This window comes from Urocitellus parryii, chromosome 5, assembly GCF_045843805.1.
Source record: "Urocitellus parryii isolate mUroPar1 chromosome 5, mUroPar1.hap1, whole genome shotgun sequence".
NCBI lineage: Eukaryota > Metazoa > Chordata > Mammalia > Rodentia > Sciuridae > Urocitellus > Urocitellus parryii.
This window is the reverse complement of record NC_135535.1, coordinates 143,334,784-143,355,853: the sequence shown is the minus strand read 5'-3', so window position 1 is coordinate 143,355,853 and position 21,070 is coordinate 143,334,784. Positions and strand designations below refer to the sequence as shown.

General features: G+C 32.4%; 1 protein-coding gene across 17 annotated transcripts in view; it reads left to right on the top strand.

Annotated features, from left to right (window-relative positions):
• Nucleotides 1-21,070, top strand: part of Pcdh15 (protocadherin related 15) — a 716,528-nt gene that overhangs the window by 652,521 nt on the left and 42,937 nt on the right. For all 17 annotated transcript variants that reach the window (XM_077799359.1, XM_077799358.1, XM_077799357.1 and 14 more), the window contains 2 exons: nucleotides 910-1,125; nucleotides 7,870-7,958. In XM_077799359.1, coding sequence (XP_077655485.1) covers nucleotides 910-1,125; nucleotides 7,870-7,958 — 305 coding nt within the window. The remainder of the gene's footprint in view (nucleotides 1-909; nucleotides 1,126-7,869; nucleotides 7,959-21,070) is intronic.

Sequence of the window (21,070 nt, the reverse complement as noted above, 5' to 3'; positions counted from 1 at the left end):
AGAATAGAAGATAATGATGATTATAAGTGAAAACACACAACTTACATATCTAGTATCATGAGTATTTTATATATAGGCTTATGATGTAAGTTTTTGAAGACTCTCCTAGCCACAATTTTTTCAAACATTTCACTTTTAAATAACTTCGAAAATGACATTCTGAAAAATTTTCATTAATTAGAAGCCACAGAACCAACCTTATATATTATGGTCACAGCTATATTTTTAAAGAAATAGAAAAAAAATCTAAGCAAATGATTAAAATCCTTTTAAATTATAAATGATAAGAAATTTAAACAGATTTTTTTAAGTCACCTGCCACCAATAACAAAACCTGGTAAATCAGGATACAAAATGATTAAGAAAGAAATTAGATTAGTAATACCTTCTGTATTTATGGTTATAGCATAAATTCAATGAGATCATTTTACACATTTCTAAATTTATTTGTTAAAAACTCTAACTTTGATTTACCTTTCTGTCATTTTAATATTTTGTGCAGTCTTTTAAGTTGATCCCCTTCTGGCTCTATGCTAGATTTTTAAAAACTCATATAGTATTCCCAATACATGAAGACAATCTTCAGGTAACCAGCCAGTCCCACCCTTCAACAAATTATGAATCACAACTCAGAGTTAAACTTATCAGGCATATCAGTTAAAAAATTAACTTATTTCTTCCTCCATTGTCTATGTACTTTGTATTCACATTTCAGTAATCATTCTCATAATAACCATTCAACACCATGGATGCAAAGTACATAAATACACATCATGATATTCAGAAAAAAAAGAATTTTTGGACAACTTTATTGTATTATTACAACAACCTTAAAAACATAAATAGTCCCTTCAGTAAAGATTAGTTTTTCTTGTCAATTTATAATCTTATTTTTTTCCTCTCTCCTAGGCTACTGATAAAGATACTGGTAATTACAGTGCTATGGCATACAGACTCATAATACCACCAATTAAAGAGGGAAAAGAAGGGTTTGTGGTGGAAACATACACAGGACTCATCAAGACTGCTATGCTCTTCCATAATATGAGAAGATCTTACTTCAAATTTCAAGTTATTGCAACTGACAACTATGGGAAGGGATTGAGTGGAAAAGCTGATGTACTTGTAAGTAGAGAAAACTTCAGATATATAAATTACACACAGCTGGGCAAGTGGTGCATTCCTTTAATCCCATGAACTTAGGAGGGTGAGCCAGGATGATCTCAGAAACTTAGCAAGGCCCTAAGCAATGTGGACCTTATCTCAAAATAAGATATAAAAATGATTGGGAAAGGTGGCTCAGTGATTAAGTGCTCCTGGGTTCAATCCCTGACACCAAAAAAGAAATAAAGAAAGAAATTGCATGCGATAGTAATCAGGGGATTGTATTTTCAGCTCAGAATATTTTTAGGAATAATTTAAAACAGGTTTCTAAAACATAAATATCATTAATTTTCATCCACATTTTTAACAACTAGCCTTTTGTAATTTAGAAAACAACAAAAAATGTTTTGTAGCAATTTGTAATCAGTAATATTGTTCTTCTGACTTTCTTTTGATCTGTGTACAACTTCAGTGGTAGATCATTTCCAAAAATAGTTTTATACTAGTTTTTATTGAATATATTTAAAACTAATTTACATATCCTGTGCAATTGCTACTGAGTTGGAAGTGTGGGTTATTTGGACTTTTCTATGATAAATCTAATAAAAATTAGAATTATTCTTGAATATATTTGTCACATAAAGATGGAGTAAGGCATAGTTTGTATATTATTCTTCTTGTCATAATAAATCTCAATTTCTCACAGTTCTCTTCATTAAGCTATCTGGACAAACTTAACCATCATATGCATGCAGTCATAAATGATCAGGTTTGTCTTCTTAGATAATGGTGAGGACCAATTGCCATGATTCTGGTGGGTATGAAGGCCCCAATTGTCCCCCAGCTACACTCTCCTTTGTAACTGTAAAACTATAACTGGATGAAGAAAGGACAATCTCAACCAAGAAGTTTAGACTAAGGTTGATATAGAATTTTGATCAAATTAAGATCTATAAATGTTATAAAAGAATGCCATTTCTTATTCTGTTTTTTCAGTTATGCACAATGGGTACCTTAAAGACTAAATAATAAGATCACTACACAAAGTATAGTCAAAATATGATAAATACAAAAAAATATATAAATAAATAGAGTATATATGTGATTTATATATAAATAATGTGAAATTTATGTTTTTTAAAAATTTATACTTTATAAATAATATATGAAAATTTTAGCATATGCTAAAATATATTTACAAGGAAAAATTCAAATAAATCATTATATATATATATATATATATATATATATATATATAATGCATATCATATATTATTATATTCTGACACAAACTAAGAGCATCAGGAAAGCCATCTCAGCAAAATTACATAATCCTATAGTTCAAAAAAGTAAGATATAAAAGGAATGACTTCTATGCACAAGACACAATATGTGCCAAAACCAAGGGGAAAGAAAAGATGACATGTTTGGAAAAGTCACAGAAATTTATTTACTCAGCAGAGAAGAATGTGAGAAGGAACAGGAATAATTAATAAGGCTAGAGATGAAAATAAGTGGTCCACAGAAAAGACTTAAGCCACATGAAAAATGTTGGTACTTTTCCCTAAATACAGTGGGCAGCCACTGGAAAGTTTTAGTAAGATTGGGATAAAAGAAGGTTATTAAACTTAGAAGAAGGCTTCTTGTTTAGTACGAATCTAGTTCTCCCCTGAGATGGCACCATTTTTACTGCTGCTTTATTAGTGGTGGCTTTTGTTTGATTCTTTTTCATTTTTGTCTGTCACAGTCTTCATATTGCCCACTGGTAGAGTAGGATCTTCTGTGTACAATCTCATCACTTCTAAACCCTACCTTCCTCCTAAGAGTCCAGTCTTCATTCTCATCATCTGTCACTCACTACTCCCTGTGACCTCTCATATATATGATGGATAATCCATCATATATATAACTTTAGCTCCTGAATTACTGTTCACTATCTCCGCTAACTCTCTGGACTTAATTTTTTAACATCATTCATTATATGCAATGATGATTTTTTCAGTGATCAAAATTCACATTCCTTGAATGCCTTCTTTCCCATGACTCCCCTCCCCCATTTCAACCATTCAGAGCCATTATCTTTGCCAGTACCTCCATTATTTCCATTTCAAACCTCTTACTCTTTGACTATAATGCTGAATGTGTCTAACTAAATTTATCACTCTTTGTCACCACTAGGACCTTCATTTCAGTTAGCTGACAATATATTTTCTGTCCATCATGTTTTTATTGAGACCTCCTAATGTTCTCCTTTCTTGCTTATCAGCTTTATGGCATATTTTCAATTATAATAAACATGTTATTATAAAAATTTAGCTTCCTTTTTTCCCTATATTATTTATGGTTCTCCAGAAAAACAGAATTGGTGGATTTACTAGACTGGTTCAGTTATAAGGCTGAAAAATTGCAAAACATCCATCTGAAAACTGAAGAACCAGGGAATCTTGGTAGAATGGTTCAGTCTAAGAAGCCAGAAGCCTGACAACTGGGAAGCCTGATGACGTAGCTAGCAATTTAAGACTGATGGCTTAGAGCTCCCAGAAGTCAGAGGCCCTGGAGTGTATATCCAAGGAGAAGACAAAATATGACCACTTAGAAAGGAAAAGCCAAAAGGAAAGAGAGGATGTTTTCTTTCTTGGTTACATTGTTACCTATGGAGCAACCACCAACTGTGTGGTGCAGTCTTCAGTGAAAGCACAGCTCACCCACTCAGTTCACTACCCCACACTCCAGTCTTCTCCAGAAACATCCTCACAGAAGCTCTTAGAAGTAACACTTTACCAATTATCTAAACATCTGTTAATCCAGTGAAGTTGAAAGCCAATCACACCACCTTTACTGATATATGCATTTAGCAAAGTTGTGACTCTAGTTAATTCCAACTCTCTACTTTCTCCATACCTCTTCCCATGCTGATTTTATCTGCCAAAAAGAAACACAGTAGTATGATTAGTTTCATTTTAAATGAACTTTTATTTTCCAGCATTCACTCTGTATTTCTTGAAGTGTTCACTCTCAATATTCTAGAAAATCTGTTCCCAATAGTCCAGTATATTATCTGCATCCTCATTGTTATTTAATGGAGTAGGATTCTATTTCATAAAGCTAAAACTAGCACTCTACCACTAAATCGACTTACTGATTCAAAACACTTTGCTTCCTTTCATAGTTTTTTTTTAATTCCCTATGCTTTATTCCCATGAATTCCTTAACTTAAAGACAAAATATGTCTATTTAAACCTATTTGGTAGATATTTACACAAAGGTAAGTGCTGTAATCACATCATTTTGAGAAAACAAATGATAGTATTTCCTGCTAATGAAAACATTGAAGATTTTCAGCACAAATTGGATATTGGAAAGCTTATATCTGCCACTAAGAAATGACAGCTTCTCTTTACTTAAAGATTAACTTATGAGATCAATGATCATAGTAAATAATATTTCTTTTCTTGATATTATATAACAAAGTGTGTCCCATTTGAAAACTCTGACAAAAATCTGAACTAAAATTTTCCACATGATTGAAAAAGACATTGAAAACTCATTCATGGGTAAAAGATAAATTCAAATTGCAATAAAGATAAATGAATCTTCAGTGTTACTAAAAATGTTTCTAAATGTGGTTTTAGATTTTACATCAAACCTAACCTTGCAGAAATTATCACTTGAGTTTTAATGTAATATCAAAGAAGAAAATACATGATGATCTGAAAAGGCTTTAAAACCATTACTTTCATTTCATGAAAAGTGAGTGTATAGCAGAGTTCATTTAAAAGGAACAATGACCAGTTCAAGCAGGAAGTGATGCATGTATCTGTAAATGGATTGTCCAACACACTAGCTTTCAGTCAAATGTAGCTACTGATCACTGGAAATTCACCTGGTCACCATCGGATGTGCTTTAAGTATCTAATGCACACTGGATTGCAAAGACTTAAGATGAAAAAAATGTAAAATATTTCCTTAATAAGATGTTTTATATTGAATATATATTCGGATAACATTAAAGTTTAAAATATTGGGTTAAAAGCATTATTGAAATAATTTTGCCAATTTTTATCTGTCAATGTGGATACCATAAAAATGAAAGTACTATATATATCAGTTGTTTATGAGTTGTGTTGTATTTGTATTAGATGGCAATCTCTAATTTTTATGGGATCAAGAAAGGGAAATAAAAAGATAGTATGTTCATGAGGAAGAAATAATAGGGCTTAGAAATAAAATATGTAAATTAGAAACCTCTGTTTTAGAACTCTGTGATTCAAAAATATAAATTTTCTTTTTTATTGTGCCTAGTCATTTTAACCTATTACAAAAGCAATACCTACAATGATATAAATCTATATTTTGAAAAGTTTCACTTATAACCAACCTATAGAGTTGAATTAAGGAAATTTGTAGGCTATTTTTACAATTATGGTATAGGGTTTTTTAATAGTTCAGAGGTGGAGCACATGCTTAGTATGAACAAGGTCCTAGGCTAAATCCCCAGCACCACACAAAAAAAGCATAAAAATATAAAATTATGGTGTAATTAAACCTTTTGAATTTCTGAAATATCTTCATATTGTTATTATGGGAAAGGAACAATTTTAGAGGTAATCTAAGACAATATATTTGTAGTTAAATGTAGCCTGACTTTTATTAATTTAACAGAAATAGACATATATACTTTTTCATTTCTTTCTTTCTTTTCTTTTTTTGGTTCTGGTGATAGAAGCCAGGGGTGCTTAACCACTAAGGCCCCAAGTGCTCTTTATTTATTTTTTTTTCAGATAGAGTCTAAGTTTTTGAGGTTGGTCTTGAACTTGTGATCCTCTTGCCTCAGGCTCCCTGAATCTCTGGGATTATAGGAGTGTGCCACCACATTCATTATATTCCTCTTATATCCTAAGAATACAAATCATCTCAGAATTTGTCAAGATCTAAGAATATTTTTGAAGAATTATAAAAATCTGTACATATTTCTGAGGACCTAAAATATTACTTACTTTTTACATTTATTCAATCAGACTTTAGTTCCAAAGCTCACTAATAAATTTAAAATCTTTTTGAATAAGTTATTTCTCCGGAATGCAGCAAAAACATTGACAGTCCTTAAAAGGCCAATGATAGTTACTTATATCTGCAATGCCAAATTTTGCTTCCCTACTATATAAATTGATTGAATTCTAAATATTTATTTATAAATCTGCTGCTCAATAGCATAACACAAGCACAGAAAGTCTATAGCTTCTTTGCACCCACATAAAACTAACAGTCTAATTTTTATTGCTCTAAAATTATTAAGATTCTACCAATAACTGTGGTAATAGAACTTAGATATTTGAGCTGATGGGGTAAATATATAATAAAAAGTCCAAAATTTTAGTACTTTAACAAAACAAATTTTCTTTTTCTCTCACATGACATAACAAGAGAGTATACATGTTTGACTAGTGTCCTTTAGAGTTATTCAAAAAAGTTCAGAGACTTTTGTATTTCTCCCCTTCTTTATGGCTTCTTCATCCTGATGTAGATTGGGGGTGGATTTCACAGATAAAAGAAGTCTAATATGATTAATTCTTTCCCTTCCTGTCTTTACATTAGCAAGAACTTGATCATGTCTGTAATAACCAATCTGGGAGTCTGGGAAATCTATTTTTACAATGATACCACTAGGAAAACAGAAATAGCTGAGTGAACAGTTAACCAGTGCTTATTACATATTATCAAATATGCATTTACCAAATATGCCTTGCATGCATTTTATGCAGGGCCCAAATGCTGATAGGGAAAAACATGTTTCTTGGATATAGGGACAGATCTATAGAGACACATCCAACAGGACGGATAGTGATGTTAACCTCTATTAAAGGAAATAAAGAATGATTATCCCTGTCATCCCTTCAATATACTGCTTATGCTCTTCATTGCTTTGCCTGTCAATAACTACCATGTTATCACTCCTGAACTTCCTCCCACTAAGTAGTTGGAAGTACTTCCGCTCAAATACACTGGGATAGCTCTTCATTCCTGAGGCCACTAGTTCAGAACTTCTGAGTCCAGGTGAGAGGGCAGTTATAGGATATGATGGGAGGTTCAGGAGGTTCAGGAGGTTCTGGTGAAGATATTTCTTGTTTAAATAATGTCTTATGATTGTTATTTTTCCAGGATATTTCTTTTTCACTAGATTTTTTTCTGACTTTTCATGGTTTAATATTAAGAGAGAGAGAGAGAGAGAGAGAGAGAGAGAGAGAGAGAAGGAAAGAAAGAATTTCATAAGTTTTATATATGTACATCTAGAGATTTTTCATGTGTTTTTCTGCTAATACTCAAAAGTAATTTGAAAAGGTTTCTACATAACTTTGTTCTTTTTATCCAGGACCAATAAGAAAAGAAAAAGTTACATTAAAAACTGTGAAAATCAATTTTTCGAATGAAGTTACGTGATTTTTGTAAATAAAGAATCAGGACTGATCTGTTTAAGTAAAACTTAGGTATCTGGGTCCAGATAGTTATATAATGAGTTAGAGGTACAGAGGTCACACTGCCCATGTTAACTGTTGTGCATAGGTGATAAGCCAACAGATCCCTGGCTTAGTATACAGTCTTCAGACCTGATGTATTAGACTAAAAAATGGTTAGAAATGTTTTTAATTGTTTGCAAGAAGTTGGAGCTTATATAAAAAGTAGATGGCAATATAAAATTATTCTCTCTATAGATTGTGTTGAATTTTTGAGTAAAAATAAATGAGTTATTTTTCTTCTGTTTTTCAGGTCTCTGTGGTCAATCAGCTGGATATGCAAGTCATTGTTTCCAATGTGCCACCTACTTTAGTGGAAAAAAAGATTGAAGATCTTACAGAGTAATGGATTTTGTTTACTTATATATTTATTTTCATATGACTAATTTTAATTTTATTAAGTCATTTTAATCATTATGATATTCAGATTAAAGCTATCTTTTAAAAGAGTTTCTTCATGATAAGTTAGATTCCTATTTTCTCTATATAGCTTCATTGGAAATATGTAAATATTTTGATACTACCTTCAAGGATCAATAAAAGGTTTGAGAAGATTTTATTATTCTGAATGCTTTTATTGATACAGCAACAAAACTTCAAAAGACTGCAAATTGCTAATATTTTGGCAATTACATCCATAGTTTAATGTATGCTTCATTTGCAGTCCTAGATTATATAAAAAATAAAATGTATTATGTTAGCAATCCAGCTAGTCCAGAAAATGTTAGTTTTAAAATAGTATGTCTCAGTTTCTAGAGATTATTCTATAAAACCATATTAAAACTAATTTTGAATAATATGTCTTCTTAGTTATATAAAACATGTAGCAGGTTCTTATTCTTTGTTAACATTGGATATTACATGGTCAAATATGTTGTTGACTCAGTTATAGTTGCCTTTATTTATTAGGCTGCTATTCTCTAATTTTATACTATCACACAGTATTAAAATGTCTTCACTATTTCATTCTAAACTATCCTAACATATTTTGTAATTATCATATCTTGTATTTATTTGTTATCATATCTTGTATTTGTGTGTGTGTGTGTTCTGCGCTTTCATATGGTACCCTTTTTAAACTCTAACCCTTTATTCTGTTTTATTTCTCTTCAAAGCATTATCTAATATTTTGGCAAATATGTCATTTTCCCACTAGAATATAATCTTTATGTAGATAGGAAATTTATTTTTATTGCTCTAACTGTAGTTATATATTAGGAACTTGATACTTCTGTTCAATGAGTGTCTTGTGCACAAAAAATCATGATGCCTTTTCTTTATATTTAATTAAACTGAAATAGAAAATCCAAAACAAAAGTACAGTTTTGTAGAGATTTGGAAGACATGATGACCTTATTGGATATGGTGGATGTGATCATATGAAGAAGAAAAAATTGTTTTACAACTTCAGATAAATGTATGATTGCAAAAGGAGCTTGAACTTCATATGACTGGTTTGTAACACAGACTATAACAACTGATTGTTTCAGACCTAAGTTTCACCTTTGGTCAATAAGAACTAATAAAGCCTATAAGATTGTTGAGAACTAAATTATATACCTTTACAATGAATATTATGAATATACAATGAATGTTAAATTTTTTACATAAAGAGGATTTTATATAAAGGACAGTTCAACTTTACATAGAATGATATCATGTTTTTGAACATTTTTAAAAAAGAACTTAACTCTATAATGAATAACAGTTTATGAATTCAAAAGTACATATGAGATTCTATTGTAAATGGGCAAGATAGTTAATACTTCTGGCTATACTTTCTTATCTTGAAAACTGGAATAAAGACATCTATCTTTTGATAATTTTTTTTAATACTGGTGATGAAACCCAGGACTTTGCACACACTAAGCAAGTACTCTGCACTGAGGTACACCCACAGCTCTCTTTTAATAATCTTGAAAGTATTAAATATCCTTTTCCAGTATGTTAAACAAAAAGACACATATTTGCTTCATTCCTTTTCTCATTGTGCTAAAATTTCACATAATAAATTTTATCATTTTAGCGATTTTTAAATTTATAACTTTTTATTGTTAAATTTTTATACATTGCTCTTAAACATATTTCCAGGATGTTTTTATCTTGTGGAACTGAAATTCTATATACATTAAGTAACATATCTCCCTCTCCCGTTATCCCACCATTTTACTTTCTGAATATATAAATTTCATGACTTTAAATATATCATGTAAATAGAATAATACAATCTCTCCTTTTGTAATTGGCTTATTTCACTTAATGTAATAGCATCAGTATTCATCCATGGTGTATTATGTCACCAGTTCTAGTCCTATTTTAAGGCTAAATTTTATTCTATTGTATGTGCCTACTATATTTTGTTTATCCATTCATCCCTTGAAAAACATTTGGGTTCCTTCTACTTCATGGGTATTTTGAATACTGCTTCTATGAACATAGGTGTACAAATATCTTGTATAGACCTTGATTTCATGTTTCTGTATATATGCTCACAGGTGAAATTTTTGGAATATATCGGAGTTCTACTTCATTAATATTTTTAAAGAACATAATACTTTTCTATAATATTTGTATCATTTTTTTACACCAAAAGTACACAAAGCTTTGTACTACTTCGCATTCCTATCAAAGATATCTCTTTTTCTCTTAATTTTGTTGATAGTAACCATTGTAAAGGGTTCAAGGTCATACATTGTTGTGTTTGCATTTGAATTTTTCTGGTGAGTAATAAAATTGAGCTTAGTTTTATATGCAATTAGCTGTTTGTATGTAATCTTTGAAGCAATGTCTGAGTTGTTTGACTATTTTCACAGGAGTTATTCGAATTTTTTGTAGTTAAGCTGGGGAAGGAAATTCTTCATATATTCTGATATAAACTTCTCACCAGACATCGGATTTGCAGCTTTTTGTGTGGTTCTATAGGTTACCTTTTTGCTCTGTTGGTTGGGTCCTATAATAAACACAAGATTTTAAATTTGATGTCATCCCATTTGTCTGTTGTTGCTTTTGTGGACTATGGTATTGGTATCCCATTCAACAAATCATTACCAAATGTAATAGTATGTAACTATACTTATATATTCTTTACTGGGGTTTTATAGCTTTAGGTCTTACTTGTAGGTCTTTGATCTATTTAAAGTTAGTTTTTATATATGGTATATTCTTTTATATGTAGATACTCAGTTTTTCTATCACCGATTGTTAAAGGGATGGTCCTTTCCATTCCTGATTCCTCTTTGTAGATTTAAAAAATATTTTTGTTATTGTTTTTTAGTTGTAGTTGGACACAATACCTTTATTTATTTATTTATTTATTTATTTAATGTGGTGCTGAGGATCAAACCCAGTGCCCTGCATGTACTAGGTAAGCATTGTATCGCTGAGCCACAACCCTAGCCCCAGATTTTAGATTTTTCTCAAGAAAGAATATATTGACCACTTTTTTGAAAGTTACCTTAGTTGATGAAAACAGTATAACTTTTAGACCTGATTAAGCAGTGTGAATCCCTACATGTTCATCCTATCAGTACTAAAGAGTAATAAAATATAAACATAAACCATGTAGACCACAGAGTGCCAATTAGTTTAATTAAATATAAAAATTTATTGTTCCAGTGACCAGACTAATTAACATGTTCATTCCCTGTGGACATTCATAGATGACAAGTCATTTCATCATCAAAGCCACTTTCTGTATTTCCCATGAGACATTCCTGTTATAAATGAAGTGGACATTTTGAATTCCATGAGATTATCACTTTTATTTTTTTTTCCTTTAGGTAGACCCATATTTAAGGCCAAAACATAATCCAAAGTTTCCTTGGAAAGTCTAAAATTATGATGAATCAGGAAACTTGATGAAAGGAAAACTTAATAACCTTATATCCACTTTGTGATGAAAAAGTTTTTGCAAACAAGACTACTATAGTTTGATAGCTAACAGCATAGCACCTGGAAACTAGAATGCTTAGAGTAAATCTTGGCTGCTATAATGGTGATAATGATTAGTTCCACATTTCCCCAAATGGGCTTAAATTGTTTCAATAAATTTTAAAATCATTTTTGTTATGTCATGCTTAAACAACTGGTCAAATCCCATTGGTAATAAAACATCTTTTTTTTTTTTTTAGTTATTGTTTTTGTACTGGGGCTTGAACCCAGGAATTCTTTACCACTGAGCTATATCCTCAGCCTTTTTAAAATATATTTGTTTTTTTGATATTTATTTTTTGGTGTAGATGGACACAACACAATGCCTTTTTATTTTATTTTTTTTTCTATTTTATTTTAAATATTTTATTTTTTTTTATTGTTGGTCGTTCAAAACATTACATAGTTCTTAATACATCATATTTCACAATTTGATTCAAGTGGGTTATGAACTCCCAATTATACCCCGTATACAGATTGCTGAATCACATCAGTTACCCTTCCATTGATTGACAAATTGCCTTTCTAGTGTCTGATGTATTCTGCTGTCTGTCCTATTCTCTACTATCCCCCCTCCCCTCCCCTCCCCTCCCCTTTTCTCTCTCTACCCCTTCTACTGTAAATCATTTCTTCGATTTGTATTATCTTGTCTTACCCCTCCTTTCCTCTTATATGTCCTTATGTATAATCCTGAGGATCGCCTTCCATTTCCATGCGATTTCCCTTCTCACTCCCTTTCCCTCCCACCTCTCATCCCTGTTTAATGTACATCTTCTTCTCAAGCTCTTCGTCCCTACCCTGTCCTTGTTTACTCCCCTTATATCAAAGGGGTCATTTGGTATTTGTTTTTTAAAGATTGACTAGCTTCACTTAGCATAATCTGCTCTAATGCCATCCATTTCCCTCCAAATTCTATGATTTTGTCATTTTTTAATGCAGAGTAATACTCCATTGTGTATAAATGCCACATTTTTTTTATCCATTCATCTATTGAAGGGCATCTAGGCTGATTCCACAATCTTGCTATCGTGAATTGTGCTGCTATGAACATCGATGTAGCAGTGTCCCTGTAGCATGCTCTTATTAGGTCTTTAGGGAATAGACCGAGAAGGGGAATAGCTGGATCAAATGGTGGTTCCATTCCCAGCTTTCCAAGAAATCTCCATACTGCTTTCCAAATTGGCTGCACCATTTTGCAGTCCCACCAGCAATGAACAAGAGTGCCCTTTTCCCCCCACATCCTCTCCAGCACTTATTGTTGTTTGACTTCCTAATGGCTGCCAGTCTTACTGGAGTGAGATGGTATCTTAGGGTAGTTTTGATTTGCATTTCTCTGACTGCTAGAGATGGTGAGCATTTTTTCATGTACTTATTGATTGATTGCATGTCCTCCTCTGAGAAGTGTCTGTTCAGGTCCTTGGCCCATTTATTGATTGGGTTATTTGTAATCTTATTGTCTAATTTTCTGAGTTCTTTGTATATTCTGGTTATTAGGGCTCTATCTGAAGTGTGTGGAGTAAAGATTTGTTCCCAGGATGTAGGCTCCCTGTTTATCTCTCTTATTGTTTCTTTTGCTGAGAAGAAACTTTTTAGTTTGAGTAAGTCCCATTTGTTGATTCTAGTTGTTAACTCTTGCGCTGTGGGTGTCCTATTGAGGAATTTGGGGCCCGATCCCACAGTATGTAGATCATAACCAACTTTTTTTTCTATCAGATGCCGTGTCTCTGATTTAATATCAAGCTCCTTGATCCATTTTGAGTTAACTTTTGTGCATGGCGAGAGATAGGGATTCAGCTTCTTTTTGATGCAAATGGATTTCCAGTTTTCCCAGCACCATTTGTTGAAGATGCTATCCTTCCTCCATTGCATGCTTTTAGCCCCTTTATCAAATATAAGATAGTTGTAGTTTTGTGGATTGGTTACTGTGTCCTCTATTCTGTACCATTGGTCCACCCGCCTGTTTTGGTACCAGAACCATGCTGTTTTTGTAACTATTGCTCTGTAGTATAGTTTGAAGTCTGGTATCGCTATACCGCCTGATTCACACTTCCTGCTTAGCATTGTTTTTGCTATTCTGGGTCTTTTATTATTCCATATGAATTTCATGATTCTTTTATCTATTTCTACAAGAAATGCTGTTGGGATTTTGATTGGCATTGCATTGAACTTATAGAGAACTTTTGGTAATATCGCCATTTTGATGATGTTAGTTCTGCCTATCCATGAGCAGGGTATATTTTTCCATCTTCTAAGGTCTTCTTCTATATCTTTCTTTAGTGTTCTGTAATTTTCATTGTATAAATCTTTCACCTCTTTTGTTAGGTTGATTCCCAAGTATTTTATTTTTGGGGGGGATATTGTGAACGGAGTAGTTTTCCTCATTTCCGTTTCAGAGGATTTGTCGCTGATATACAGGAATGCCTTTGATTTATGCGTGTTGATCTTATATCCGGCCACTTTGCTGAATTCATTTATTAGCTCTAATAGCTTCTTTGTAGACCCTTTTGGATCTGCTAGGTATAGAATCATATCATCTGCAAATAGTGATAATTTAAGTTCTTCTTTTCCTATTTTTATGCCTTTAATTTCTTTCGTCTGTCTAATTGCTCTGGCCAGTGTTTCGAGGACTATGTTGAACAGAAGTGGTGAGAGAGGGCATCCCTGTCTTGTACCAGATCTTAGAGGGAATGCCTTCAATTTTTCTCCATTCAGAATGATGCTGGCCTGTGGCTTATCATAGATTGCTTTTACAATGTTGAGGTATGATCCTGTTATCCCTAATTTTTCTAGAGTTTTGAACATAAAGGGATGCTGTACTTTGTCGAATGCTTTTTCTGCATCTATCGAGATGATCATATGGTTTTTATTTTTAAGTCTATTGATGTGGTGAATAACATTTATTGATTTCCGTATATTGAACCAGCCTTGCATCCCAGGGATGAATCATACTTGATCATGGTGTATAATTTTTTTGATATGTATTTGAATCCGATTCGCCAGAATTTTATTGAGGATTTTTGCGTCAAGGTTCATTAGAGAAATTGGTCTGTAGTTTTCTTTCTTTGAAGTGTCTTTGTCTGGTTTCGGAATCAGGGTGATGTTGGCCTCGTAGAATGAATTTGGAAGTTCTCCCTCTTTTTCTATTTCCTGAAATAGCTTGAAAAGTATTGGTGTTAGTTCCTCTTTAAAGGTTTTGTAAAACTCTGCTGTATACCCATCCGGTCCTGGGCTTTTCTTAGTTGGTAGTCTTTTGATGGTTTCTTCTATTTCCTCTATTGTTATTGGTCTGTTTAGGTTGTCAATATCCTCCTGACTCAATCTGGGCAGATCATAAGACTTAAGGAATTTATCTATGCCTTCACTATCTTCTATTTTATTGGAGTATAAGGATTCAAAATAATTTCTGATTATCTTCTGTATTTCTGAAGTGTCTGTTGTGATATTGCCTTTTTCATCCCGTATGCTAGTAATTTGGGTTCTCTCTCTTCTTCTCTTCGTTAGCATGGCTAAGGGTCTGTCAATTTTATTTATTTTTTCAAAGAACCAGCTTTTAGTTTTGTCAATTTTTTCAATTGTTTCTTTTGTTTCAATTTCATTAATTTCAGCTCTGATTTTAATTATTTCTTGCCTTCTACTTCTTTTGCTGTTGTTTTGCTCTTCTTTTTCTAGGATTTTGAGATGAAGTATGAGATCATTTATTTGTTGGTTTTTTCTTTTTTTGAGGAATGAACTCCAAGCAATGAATTTTCCTCTTAGAACTGCTTTCAATGTGTCCCATAGATTCCGATATGTTGTGTCTGTGTTTTCATTTAACTCCAGGAAGTTTTTAATTTCCTCCTTAATGTCTTCTAAAACCCATTGATCACTCAGCAACCTATTGTTCATTCTCCAAGTGATGCTTGATTTTTCCTTCCTTCTTTTATCATTGATTTTCAGTTTCATTCCATTATGATCAGATAAGATGCATGGTATTATCTCTACCCCTTTATATTGTCTAAGAGTTGCCCTGTGACATAATATATGGTCTATTTTTGAGAAGGTTCCATGTGCTGCTGATAAAAAAGTGTAACTACTTGATGTTGGGTTGTATAGTCTATATATGTCAATTAAGTCTAGGTTGTTAATTGTGTTATTGAGATCTATAGTTTCCTTATTTAACTTTTGTTTGGAAGATCTGTCCAGTGGTGAGAGAGGTGTGTTGAAGTCTCCCATGATTATTGTATGGTGGTCTATTAGACTCTTGAACTTGAGAAGAGTTTGCTTGATGAACACAGCTGCACCATTATTTGGGGCATATATATTTATGATTGTTATGTCTTGTTGGTGTATGGTTCCCTTGAGGAGTATGAAGTGTCCTTCTTTGTCCCTTTTGATTAACTTTGGCTTGAAATCTATTTTATTAGATATGAGTATGGACACTCCTGCTTGTTTCCGCAGTCCATATGAGTGGTATGATTTTTCCCAGCCTTTCACCTTCAGTCTATGAATATCTTTTCCTATCAGATGCGTCTCCTGTAGACAGCATATTGTTGGGTCTTGTTTTGTGATCCATTCTACTAGCCTGTGTCTCTTAATTGGTGAGTTTAAGCCATTAACATTTAGGGTTATTATTGAGATATGGTTTGTTCTTCTATCCATATTTGTTTATTGATGTTACTAACTCTGATTTGTTATCCTCTTTGACTACTTTCCCCCCTTTACTGTCCTATCTCCCATTGTTGGTTTTCAATGTTATTTTCCATTTCCTCTTCCTGTAATGTTTTGCCAAGGATTTTTTGAAGAGATGGTTTTCTAGCTGCGAATTCTTTTAACTTTTGTTTATCGTGGAAGGTTTTAATTTCATCTTCTAATCTGAAGCTTAATTTCGCCGGATACACGATTCTTGGTTGGAACCCATTTTCTTTCAGTGTTTGAAATATGTTATTCCAGGATCTTCTAGCTTTCAGAGTCTGTGTTGAGAGATCAGCTGTTATCCTGATTGGTTTACCCCTAAATGTAATCTGCTTCCTTTCCCTTGTAGCTTTTAAAATTCTCTCCTTATTCTGTATGTTGGACATTTTCATTATAATGTGTCTAGGTGTGGATCTCTTATGATTTTACACATTCGGCGTCCTGTAGGCTTCTAGGATTTGGGATTCTGTCTCATTCTTCAAGTCTGGGAAGTTTTCTCGTATTATTTCACTGAATAGACTTTTTATTCCTTTGGTTTGGAGCTCTGTGCCTTCCTGTATCCCAATGACTCTTAAATTTGGTCTTTTGATATTATCCCATAATTCTTGGATGTTCTGCTCATGGTTTCTTAGCAGACTTGCTGCGCTGTCTATGTTCTTTTCCAGTTGAAATACTTTGTCTTCATTGTCTGATGTTCTCTCTTCTAAGTGATCTACTCTGCTGGTAGTATTCTCAATTGAGTTTTTAAGTTGGTTTATAGTTTCCTGCATTTCTAGAATTTCTATTTGTTTGTTTTTTATTACCTCTATCTCCCTGTGAAATTGATCTTTTACTTCCTGGATTTGTTTGTCAATGTGATCTTTCATTGTCTGATTTTGCTGTCTCATGTCTTCCTTGAGACTCCAGATCATCTGAAGCATATAAATCCTGATGTCTTTATCTGACATTCCATCTGTTGCAGCTATTACCTCTTCTAAAGTTGAGTTGACCTGCATTGCTTGTGGTCCTTTCTTTCCTTGTCTTTTCATACTGCTGGCGTTTCTTTTTGCTTGGTGCCACTGTTGTGTTTTTGACATTTACCCCCTATTTATTTATGTTGCTCTTGTATAGTTGGGAAGTCTCCCTTGCAGGGCGGGTATTGGCTGTGCTCCTCCTCTAATTATGGTGGTCTGTCTACCCCGCTGATCGGTCGCAGGTCTGCCCCCGCTGCGGGCACGGGTGGTGGCTTTGCTCTGCCCCCACTCCAATTGTGGTAACATAACTACCACGCCCTGAGATCGTTGGTCCTGATCTGGATGTGGGTGGCGGCTCAGCTGGGCCCCCACTCCAATTGGTGTGACAAGTCTACCGTGCTGGCAGACCTCTAGGCCGGTGGGTCGCAGTTCTACACAGCCCCCACTCCCAATGGGGATACCTAACTACCTTTCCAACGGGTCGCTGAGCCCGCCTTTTTATTTTTATGTGGTGCTGAGGATCGAACCCGGGTCCGGTCCATGCTAGGGAGTGCTCTACCACTGAGCCACGATCCCAGCCCTCCTCAGCCTTTTTTATCTCTTATTTTGAGACAGGATTTCACTAAATTGCTGAGATTGACATTGAATTTGCAATCATCTTGCCTCAGCTTTTAAGTCACTGGGATTACCACAATGCCTGGTGAAACATCTATTTTTAATTAGATTAATGCATTCAACAAATTTCAGTGTAAGTATGTTATCCTAGTCTTCCTATAGATAGCCTTACACAATGCAGTGTCTCAAGTTGATCTTAGAACTTATCTGTTTGGAACTTTGTGTTTTTCTTACTTAAACGTTCTTGAGATTAAGGCATAGGGGCAACAGCTGGGAGGATAAGAGTAGGAACAATTTAACATCAACAAATACTTAAAAATAAGCATACAGAAAAGAAACTAAAATGTATTTTTATTTCTTGACTTCTTCATTTCTTCTTCTTCTTCACTATAAATCCCAAATTAATAAAATTAATAATAATTAATAATGATTTGGGTTCTAAAACTTAAATCCCAAGATTATATAAAAAATATTTTGGAAATACTATACAAATTGGAAGCAGTAATTTATGTCTCAGAGTTGCTCCAGTGCTTCTCTTACTTTCTAAATACAATATGAAAATTCAATTTTAGTAGGACTTTATTGAAGTAGTTATTGATTTAATGTGCAAGAGCCTCATTTCCATGAAATATTTATAGAGCACCTGAAATGTGTCTGTGTAATCAATTTATAGTTCCTGGAATTAAAGTTACAAAACATACTTTGGAAATCTAGCCAAAACACATATTTCTAGGATAAGAATTCAGATGTCTTTTGACAAGCAAATCCATGAAACAGTAAATGATAAATTTCATTACTTACATTTTCTTAAATCAGTATAATAAAGACTTGGTCTTGAAGAGAAAGGTTAAATTCTGTTTGAGTTAGAAGGAGTTATGCTTAAGCTACACCCCACTAATGATTAGCTAAGAAATCATGGATAATAATTGACCTCTTTAAGTGTGCTAATATCCATAACATAAAGCTAGTGATTTACTCATTAAAAAGTTAGTTACGAGTTGTAAGCACTCAGATAAACCAGAAAACAAAGATTACATGGAGTTTATTTTCTCTTGCAAGGAAACAGTGAATAAAATAGCATTATTAATAAGCTAATATATAATATGATGTTAGGTACTTCAATTCCAACAAACACAAGTAAATATAACTTGCAAATATAAAATTGTGGCAGGTAGGTTATACTACTTTAAGGAGGGTAGTTAAGGAAAGCCTATTTGATAAGATTAAATCTGAACAGATAACTGAATAAACTAAGGAAGAAAGTCATATGACTATGCAATTAGATTCAAATAACCACAAAGAAAGAGGGAACTGCAGATATAAAAACTCAGGTAGAGTATGTTTAGCAAACCAAAATACAAATAATAAAGTAGAAAATAAGTTATATAGAACCTCATAGGTCACTTGGAAGACTTCAAATTCAGCTTAATATGGAGAGTCCTTGTATGTCCAATATGGTAACCACAGCACCTTAAGGGTTTCTTTAGTTGTATAACTTGTCTTATAAGCTGTGTTTTCTAAGTAAGTTACCAGCAACATGCAAATTTTCTCTAAGTTAACTTATCACAAAGATAATTGAAAGAAATGATCAGTAGAGAATTATTACAAATGGTCTAACTTTTTCTAGTATTCAATCATATTTTTATTGAAGGATTTTAAGCATAATATATTGGAATGCTTATATTTTATTTTTTATAACAATTCTACCATTATTTTTCCTTTCCTCTTTTTCTGTACTATTTACTTTTTATTTATTTGCTTGTTATGTTTTATTGGTTCTTTTTATTTATGCATAATATTAGGGCTCACTTTGATATAATTATACAAGCATGAAATATTTGCTCTAATTCAGTTTCCAGTATTTCATCTTTCTCTCCCCTTTTTATTCCCCCTGTTCCCTTCCTTTTATTCTATTGATCTAGAAATGGCCTAATTTTTATCAAATAATGGAATATAGCCATTTTGATAGTACAATTTGTGAAAAAATAATATTTTCTGAAATAGGAATGAAATAGTTATAAATATGTTAAAGCCAATCATAAAAATAGAACACAAATTCTAATATATAATGAAATCCTGTATTTTAATATACAAGATAAAATTCTCTATTCTTTTTTTTAAAGATGAATGCAATTTGATTTTAGCTAAACCGGTGGTAATTCTTCAGCACAAAGGTAATTGATTTTTTATTTTTCTGAAATATTTAGCTTTTAGTTTTATTTTGGTAGAGAAGGAAAAGTAATCTCTTCTTGCAAGAAGAAAGACTTTTAATTCATTATAAGAAACACTAATTATTTTTAGACAAAAAGATAGCCCACTATCCAATTATATTTTAAAAATATGTTTTTATATAAATAATCATGCACATTGCAGTAGTATTTTTTTAGGGTGGTACTGGGAATTAAATCTAGCCCTCACATATGCTAATCAAGTACTCTACCACTGAGCTATATCCCCAGCCCTGCAGTAGTATCTTTAATGCTTAAATCTTTGAGATGTAAAAAATTGTACAGATTTAATGTCTACTTAGTATTCAGTATCATATGAAAGTATCTTAATTGTTCATGATCCTTTAGTATTGAACCAACAGCATCAATGAAAGGAGGCTTCAAGAAGGATGTTCTGTACATTTCACTTCTAGTAGTTGTTTTTGAGAGTTAAGTTTTTAATTTAACATAAATAAATTATTTATGTTAAAGATTAGTCATCTGTTAAAATGGCTGAAAGTTATAATAATAATTAATAAATATTACATTTTATATACATTAAGACAAATTCTTTTTTATTTTGCGTCACTTGCATTTTCCAAGTTTGTCATATTTTCCTATAAGTGAAGTAACCAAAGCAAATGACTCATTAAATAGTTTTCCAAAGATTCCTTTGTATGTTTATTTAGTAAAGAGTCTTGTAGGTTGTCCTATTTGTTTCAGATAGTTTCTTATTTTGATGTCCAAAATAGTCGTTGTCCATTAATTAACAAATTTTTGAGTGCTTATAATTAAAACCATACCGGTTTATGTTGGGAGAAATAAAGTATAGAAGAATAATAAATCAATTTTCTCAACTAATATTTCCTATCTGAAGATATGATAATGGAAAAAATTAAAATCATATTTGTGCTGTTTCCCAAGCTTTTAAAATAACATAAAAATGTAATAGATTAAAATAAAGGATGAGGCTTCACTAGCATACATAGATGGTATATTCTGTCAGCATTACTATTATTTCTACTCTATATTTTTCATTTTTTATTCAAACTTTGGACACAGTAACAGTTAAAAAATT